The 9,179-nt window shown below is 36.4% G+C and overlaps 1 protein-coding gene across 1 annotated transcript; it reads left to right on the top strand.

Moving 5' to 3' along the window:
* The first annotated feature begins 5,377 nt into the window (after positions 1–5,377).
* On the top strand, positions 5,378–7,831 carry LOC106376978 (tetraspanin-3). The gene is made up of 2 exons (XM_013817122.3): positions 5,378–6,037; positions 7,302–7,831. Exons 1-2 carry the CDS (start codon positions 5,525–5,527, stop codon positions 7,644–7,646), a joined length of 858 nt encoding a protein of 285 aa, XP_013672576.1. The 5' UTR covers positions 5,378–5,524; the 3' UTR covers positions 7,647–7,831.
* The last annotated feature ends 1,348 nt before the right edge of the window (positions 7,832–9,179 follow it).

Below are 9,179 nucleotides of genomic sequence, written 5' to 3' on the forward strand. Positions count from 1 at the left end.
TTGTAGAAGACATCAACTCTGAACGCTAAGATGCCACAAAATCCATATTTTTCCTAAATCCGAGAAGCTATAATTATTATCAAAGAACCAGCCGGGCAGCAGAGATTCATGAACTTCTGCTGTTTCCCTTGCTGCACATGCGTTTCTAACAAACTACCAAAAAGATAATCACCGTTCCGAATCCATTTTTTAAAACCACTACGATGCAAAGACTTATCGAAACCACGCACGTTCCACCCAAAAATGTTTCATGCACACATTAAAAAATGCATTAATTGTTTTTGGGAGCAAACAATTAAAGTGTTCAAAAATATGAATACGTAGATGAATTCAGTTACAAAATTAACATCTCTAAAATATCACTGATCTACCGACATGCATTCACTAATTAATATGTGGATGTCAAACGTTCAAAACCTTATCATTATTTCAGTTTAAGAAAAAACAATCTTTATTTGCTGTTACTTTCAAAACCTCTTTATCATGTAAACAGTTAAAACACGTATATCCCTAACGTTATTTTGGTTATCTTGACATTCATATCCCAAAAAAAAAATTCTTTTGACAACAAAAGAAAACTTTCATACCCAAAAATTTTATTTTGATTATTTAATATATTATTTGATGATAAATTGGGATGACTCTAAAGCAGATTAAGAGTTCACAACTAGAACATGACCGATTCTCACTTTACTTGAGCATTTTGAGTAATCTAAATAGTGGATAGACATCGAATTTTCAGCTAACCCTCCCACAAACCAATAATTCGATCTATTTTCACAACGACTGATCAGTTACAGGGTTGAAGTACCTAGAACCAGAACCAGAACCGAATATCTTAATTGTAACATCCCGAGTTGTGATATATGAAAATGTTTAAAAGAATTGATTTGACTATCTATATCACTAAAGTGCGCTTATTTTTTCCGGTATACATCCGTTTAGAATTCCAGAGTTAAGTGTGCTTGAGATGAAGTAGTAAAATGATGGGTGACCTATCCGGAAGTGATTCGTGATAGCGTGCAAGTGAGACCAAAGCACGGAAAAATGCAATGTGGTGATTGCAGGGTCAATAAATAATGATTTCGAGCTTTGGAAAATTTACTCACCGACCGTTGGAACGGGATGTGGCCCATGGGCCAAGAGAGCGGGCATGGGTGACCCATTAGCCGTTGGCGGAATGTTACAAGTGGTATCAGAGCTGGTTAGCCATCTTGGTTCTGACCCGAGATGCATCTTGAGACATGTCGTTGAGCGCAACGAGGACATTGCGTTCTTTGAGAGGGACTGAATTGTAACATCCCAGGTTGTGATATATGGAAAGACTTAAGAGAATTGATTTGGCTACCTATGTCACCAAAGTGCGCTTACCTTTTTCGGCACACATTCATTTAGAACTCCAAAGTTAAGCGTGCTTGAGCTGGAGTAGTGGAAAGATGAGTGACCTATCGGGAAATGATTTGCGATAGCATGCAAGTGAGGCCAAAACACGGGAAAAAGTTATGTAGTGATTGCAAGGTCAGTAAACAATGATTTCGAACCTTGGAAAATTTACTCACCAACGTTGGAACGGGATAGGGCCCACGGACCGAGAGAATGGGCATGAGTGGTCCATTAGTCGTGGGCGGTCGGAGCGTTACATAAACCAAAGCGAGCCAAAAAAATTATATGGAACTAAGACCAAAACCAATAAAATAATACAACAAGTATAAACCCTAATGCCTGAAGAGCCATATTGAATCTAACCCGAACAAAAATATTTTGAGTATGTACAAAAATTAAAATCTAAAAATCATAAATATATATTAAAATTTATTAATCATTTTAGATTTTAATATTCAAAAAATCCAAAACATGTGAAAATATTAAGAATTATCCAAAATACCTTACAATATCAAAAATTACCCAAAAATAAATATCCAAAATAAATATATAAAAATATTTAAAATAATAAAAAATATTGAAAATACATATTGGTTCTCTACCAAAATATGCATATTTAACCAATTTTGATGTTACTTTTAAGTATTTGACTATACATTATTTAAAATATGTTTGGATTTTTCAATTCTTTACATAATTTAAATATATATCCGAACCTATCAAGATCTGAACTTAACCTAAACAAAATTTATAATATCAAAAAAGATTAAAAATTTGAAATTCGAATAGATCATAATCGGATTTTAATAAGTATCGGAACGCCCATTGATACATAAGACTACAAAAATATACTGTATCTAAGTTTATTTTAAGAAAAAGTATTCACGACCAAATCAAAGGCTAAAATAATCCAAGAAATTATGCCTTAAGTAAATATAAGCCAGCAATGTCAAAGAAACTATACCGCATAACCGAGCCTATTTAAATAAGGAAACAAGAACAAAACTTTGTATATTCATCCAACACAAACAATGAAAGAGTTTTTTATCCAAACATAAAAAGATCAAAAAAGTGTTCTTGCGGAAGGTTTTTGCGAGAAATGACAAGTTTTACGAAACAATCTTCCGTGAAACGAAAAGTTGGAAAGTTTCCACGGGAGAACCTCATGAGAAAATCTATAAGATAATCTTCCGCAAAAACAACTTTGAGAAAATCTTTACGGAAAAACTTACGTAAAACAAACGAAATGGTTCCAAAAGTGTACGAAGCAACCAATGAATAGAATGAGAACGGAAGAAAGGCCTCACTGCCCTTCCTGCTTCCATCTCGCCCTTCTCATATACTATCATCGCCCTTCATGCTTCCATGTCGCCCTTCTGAGATACCCTTGTCGCCTATCTCTCCTTTCTCTCTCTTCCTCATCCCCCTTCTCTCTCTCCTCACTCCTTGCCGCCCTTCTTTCTTTCCACACACCATGTCGCCCTTTTCTCTCTCTCCTCATTCCAGGTCGCCCTTCTCTCTCTCCTCATTCCATGTCATCCTTCTCTCTCTCTCCTCATTCCATGTCACCCTTTAATCCTCCACATCGCCCATGAGGCTCTCATCATGTTCTCCTTTGAATCTCGCTCAAAATTTCTTTCGTTTGTTTGCAACTGGAGTTTTCGTTGAGATTTTGCGAAGAAAACAAGTAAGACGTTTTTTTCTCGTAAAACTTCGAGTCAAACGTCTTGTCGAAAATGGTTAAGTCAACATCATCAAATTTTTGACTAAATATATCAATTTTTTTGATTCCGTAAGACCAATGATATCAAAAACGATCATCAGAAAAATTGACAATTTTTCGAGAAAAGTCATAAAAATGCATGTCATAAAATGGTTCAAAGTAACCTAAAACACGACGAAAGCCCTCTTATAATTTAAAATAAGAACAGCCCCGAAATGCAATGACGGTTTACTTGAATTGGATAAAGAAAAATGGAAGAAGATGGATAAATGTGAAGTTTCCAAGATAAACATAAATTTTAGAAAGATATGGAAATATCTCCGCAAAATGATAAACTCGAATCAGGGCAGAAAAGGATAGACGGTCTACAATGGACGCATATATAAAGATGACCTAGGAGAAGATGACAAAGGGACAGAAAAATTCTTAGCAACTTCGCACTTAGAGTAATTTTAGGAAATTTCGTTTTTGTTATCGAGCTGTGACTCAACTAGGTTAAAGGTTTTAGGTGGTTAGAATTAGAGAACTCACTACAGCAGAAGCTTTTACAAACTGTTGCAACAATTGCTACGCTCGTACGAAGATTCGAAATAAGATCATCCTCTCTTTGCTCTCGATTTCGTATTGTTTCCTTTGTTTTTCCATTCATAGTTTGATCACTTGTCGTTGGCTTCGCAGAAATCAGAATTTTCAAGGATATTTGAGATTTCTCTACTTTCCTCTATTAGCTAAAATTGAGAGTGTGAATTCCGGTTCCCACAATTTGGCAATAGAAGGAGGGGGTCAGATCAATCTTACACAAAGCCGCAAAAACGCTTGGTCAAGCACAAATGAAAACACGCAAGACAATCAACCAGCTCACGACGGCATAACACTCCAGCAGCGAGCGCTCATGCAGCCAATACTGATGTTCATGCCGCAGCGCTCGATGAAATCAAAAACATGGTTTCGATCTCGTAAAGAAGTTGAACGACCAGGATAAGCTCATGAGTTCTCTGTCTAAACAGGTCAAAAACCGTAACAATGAGAAATATGGCTCTTTTCCCACGCGGAGCTATGTGAATCTGAATGTGGGAGGAGACTTGACTTCGCGACTCCACAAGACGGACCCACTAAAACGAAAATCCGTCGCGTCAAAACCCCGGTGAAGTCACCCCTGTCGTAACACGGAAAAACATAGAAAACCCCCACCTCTCAATTGAGAAATGACAGAAATTGAAGTCGAGCATGTCAACTTGGACGTCAACGACCATTCCGAGTCTTCGGAAGAAGATGCTAACGTACACCCAAGAAGAACAAGAAGCCATACGACTCGGAAAAATTCATCGTTAGACAAACCCATGACGGGCCAAGGAACAAAAACGGACATCTTGATGAGATTTACGATCTCTGCAAGTATTTAGTAAAAACAGCTGCAGAAATAAAAGCCGTGAAATTGCAAATTCACCATGCTACCAGCGCTGGACCCAAGATCAACATGAATTTTGGAAAGATAAGGAAATATCTCCGCAAAATGATAAACTCGAAATCAGGCGGAACAAAAAGACGACCGACTTTGGAAGATATATAAAGAGAACCTAGGTACTTGACAATTTAGCACTTAGAGCAATTTTAGGCAATTTCGTTTTTGTTATCTAGCTTCAACTAAACTAGGTTTAAGATTTAGGCGGTTAAAACTAGAGAACTCATTGACAGCTTTTACAACTGAAGCTTTTACAATATGTTGTAACAATCGCTACGCTTTTACGTGCATTTGAAATAAGATTATCTTCTCTTAGCTCTTGATTTTGTATTGTTTACTTTGTTTTTTATTCATAATTTGACCATTTGTTGTTGGCTTCGTAGAAATCCTAATCTTCAAAGAAAGTTGAGATTTATTTACTTTCTTCCATTAAAAATCAAACTCAAATTGAGAAGATCAAATTCAAGATTCATTATTTGTTCCAAAATTAAATTTCAAGTAAACAAGTATTTTAACTTTGATTACACTATCATGATCGTTTATTTTTCTCACGATGACACGTTAACAATGTTTAAATATCAAATAAATGAAAAAACATAGTGCAAAATTATAGAGTTAAATATCTGCCTCTCACCTCACGACAAAAACAGACAATTCTTTTTATATTTTCTCTTGTCACTAACTAATCAAATTGACAATAACCTACCACCCAAATCCAAACTAGTCTGTATTGAAAAAGCGTATACTGACGAAGCAGACGAATATTACCGTAATTTAAATCAACTAACGACACGTGTCATAGCATGTGCACTTATGTAGTAACCCCATCATCGTCAAAATCACCTCTTCTTTAGCGCTCTTCATTTTAAAGTCTCTGCACAAGAACCAGAGCAAAGCTACAAAAAACAATATATTTATATATTCAAAACCCCAAAGAAAAAAACCTGAGAGGAGCTATGAGATCGAGCAACCATCTAATAGGTATGGTCAACTTCCTCACCTTCCTCCTATCGATCCCCATCCTCGGCGGAGGGATATGGCTAAGCAGCAGAGCTAACTCAACCGACTGTTTACGTTTCCTCCAGTGGCCACTCATCGTCATCGGAATCTCCATCATGGTCGTATCACTTGCCGGATTCGCCGGAGCTTGTTACCGTAACAAGTTCCTCATGTGGCTATACCTCGTGGCCATGCTTCTCATCATCGCAGCCTTGATAGGATTCATCATCTTTGCTTACGCAGTCACTGATAAAGGATCTGGCCGAACCGTGCTTAACCGGGGTTATCTTGACTATTATCTTCAAGATTATTCCGGTTGGTTGAAGGATAGGGTCTCGGATGATGGATACTGGGGAAAAATCAGCTCGTGTATTAGAGATTCTGGAGCTTGTAGGAAGATCGGAAGGAACTTTAATGGCGCCCCTGAAAGTGCTGATATGTTCTTCCAGAGAAGCCTTAGCCCTGTTGAGGTAACTTTCTTAAAATAAAACTTGGGAAGTGATAGAAATATCAAATTTTTTTATCAACCTTGAAATAAAATCACAATGGATATTGATGCTTATTCTTGGATTCTGGGATATTCAGATTCAAATTTTTGAAAAAAAATCTCTGGATAATAGTTTTAGAAAAACTGATACTATAATTTTTTTTCAATTTTGGGACAGAAGCTTTAAATTTATTCTTGAAATAATAATAATTATGGTCCTCCATGTCTTCATGACCCATATGACGAGACTCAATTATTGTAAGATAATAATTATAATCTGTTGCCCCCCAAAAAGAAATAATACTAATTGTAATCTTTGTTCAAACTGAATATATTTTGGGTTTACTGTTTTTTATAATTAATCTAGTTGACTATTTTAGTTGGAGTATAGATCTGATTCAGCTTTGCCTCTAAAATACTCGAGCAAAGACAATAATAGATGGGAGAACTGATGTTTAAAATATGTAATTTATTCGCCCCATTGATTGCTGTGTGGAAGCCATAAATGATACAAATTGTTGTCTTCCAAAGTGGCAATTGGATCAGGAACCTACTTAGTTTCGTTATAGCCTTTTGTTGTAAAAAAAAAAAAAAAAAAAAAAAAAATTTTGTCTAAGCTTGAAGCTTCTATTCTTATTGGGTCAGATCCTCTGCAATTTTGCTGGCCTTTGCAGTTTTGTTCATATACGTTAAATCTATTTTTAGGTCTTGGAGCGACCCCAAAAAATATAAAACTTTATGAAAAGAAAAAAATTATTGCTCAAAATTTTTTTGTTTCTAGAAAACTTTAATTAATTTTTTATGTATATATGCTCAAAATTCCAACGTCATGAGCAAAAACAATCACAAAATTGCATGAAGGTTTGAAAGGGTAGTTGTTCAAGTCCTTGTTTTGTATTAAATCGTGAATCTATAATATTCTGTTTTATTTGTTTTCCTCATGAAATATTCGTTTGCTATGTGTACTATACACCCACACTGAGATATATGTGGATCTTTTACTTTTTGGTGGAAAATATCAAATGTATTATCAGCCTACCCAGCTGTGATTTGATATATTATCGTAATGCTATATAATATGGTGGTAGTTATGCATACGGTTTAAGCTATGTTAAGTTTAGGTATCTATACTTGAAGATGTCTCAATGGTGCTATTAAAGAAGAGTGGCTTCAGTTTCTTATATGAATTATTGAAAATTTGGGATTACTATTACGTATCATGATCTATATTTGTTGTTACTCTCTAGTCTGGCTGTTGCAAGCCGCCATCAGATTGCGGGTATGCATATGGTAACGAGACATTTTGGACGCAAGGAGGAGGGCTCGTAGGTGCAAACCCGGACTGTATGTTGTGGAATAACGAGCAGAGCATGCTCTGTTACCAGTGCAGTGCTTGTAAAGCAGGTGTTCTAGGGAGCTTGAAGAAGAGCTGGAGAAAAGTGTCTGTGATCAACATCGTGGTGCTTATTATTCTCGTGATCTTCTACGTTATCGCTTATGCGGCTTACAGGAATGTCAAGAGGATTGATAACGATGAGCCGGCCGGTGAGGCTAGGATGACAAAATCACACCCTAGTCATTTCCACCTTTGATCAAAATTATGGTAAAGTTCATTACATATTAATGAAAATGTGATGACAATGAAACAAAAGATGGGTGCTTTAATATATGTTTTCAGTTGCTTATGATTTAGTACTTTTGTTTTTGTTTTTGATATGTAACACATTTCTTTCTGTGTGTGTATATTATTTATGATGGAACTACATATTATTGTTTCCTTAAATACGCATTATACCGCAACTGTTGCAAATAGAGAGTTTAGAGACTGAATATTTCTGTGTTATTATTAATGATCAAATGGGATTCATTTATATAAGGATTACAAGATAAAGATAAAAGTAAAGTGTACATATCTTTATCCAAGAGGAAATAAGAAAACTATTAAAACATAGGAAAATGAAACTATATATATCCTAAGTCGGCTAAGGCTTTGGCCGACTCTCTCTCTTCCTTGCGGCCGTGGTTGGGCTTGATGTAGCCGACGGGCTTTCTCCTCTTGTCTTGGTAAATGACAATCCACTCCATGATTTATAACACTCCCCTTTGAATGTCATAACCATACAGGTTCTGTAGTACGCTTCATGTTGCCTCATTAAAACCTTATCAGGAAAACCTATTGGGACAAAACCATGATGAAGGAAAAAGAGTACAACACGCACTACTCCCCCTGATGTGAACCTCAGTGTAGGTTCTACATTCTACGCATCTTGGTGCGTGATATTTCCTGTATGTATAGGATAGGAGTAATCGGCCAGTTTCATTACTGAACCGTAATTAGACCACTTCGACTTCTTAGGTCGTTTCTCATGTCCTTTGACATCGAGTGTCCCGGTAAAGCATATGTGCTAAGCAATGTGAATCACATTGTCCTCGGAGATCACTATTGGATCTTTGCAAATCGTGTTTGCATATGTCCATAGTCTAGACGTGATCGCCTACTCTTAACTCTTTACTATGGTCGGATAAACCAAGTACTCATGGACAATGTACTAAACATGGTTATCATGAACCTATGTCTCGGTGTATCTTCTATACACAGATGTATATCAATGGCTTTATAATTTTACCATACTATGGCTTATTGGCCAGAACATATTCATGATCCATACATATGGTCATCGATATTTCTTGCTTTAGGCAATACCATATGTATTTATCTCGGACATTGCAGTCCTTTATCCATCTCTTGATGGTGTCTCATGACCTCTGTTGCTGTGGATTATATCACACACTGAAATATATATTATTAGATCATAGATCTCGGCTCTCACAAGCTTATGGATTACAATACATTTGTATCCGGTTGATCTATTGTCTCTACTAGCCCGTGATCAAGAAGAAGGGCCAGACGCCTTTAGTCTTAAAAGCCGGACGCGTCTAGTAGAAGAGCCAGACGTTCTTTGCTGAAGAGCTGGATGCCCTTAGACGGACAAAGTCGGACATCTTTAGTTTGAAGGGCCGGACGCTTTTGGTCGGACACCCACATAGATTTATTCTATGCCTACTAACCTCCTTAAGGTTTAGTATAATCACAAGGAATTTCAAATATATGGACTGTATTGGAT

This window comes from Brassica napus, chromosome C1 (genome assembly GCF_020379485.1).
Source record: "Brassica napus cultivar Da-Ae chromosome C1, Da-Ae, whole genome shotgun sequence".
Taxonomy (NCBI): domain Eukaryota; kingdom Viridiplantae; phylum Streptophyta; class Magnoliopsida; order Brassicales; family Brassicaceae; genus Brassica; species Brassica napus.

Bases quoted from the DNA above. Each gene is read 5' to 3' on its own strand.
- LOC106376978 (XM_013817122.3), top strand. From the start codon at position 5,525: ATGAGATCGAGCAACCATCTAATAGGTATGGTCAACTTCCTCACCTTC. The intron at 6,038-7,301 runs GTAACTTTCTTA...GTTACTCTCTAG, and splicing joins GAAGCCTTAGCCCTGTTGAG to TCTGGCTGTTGCAAGCCGCC.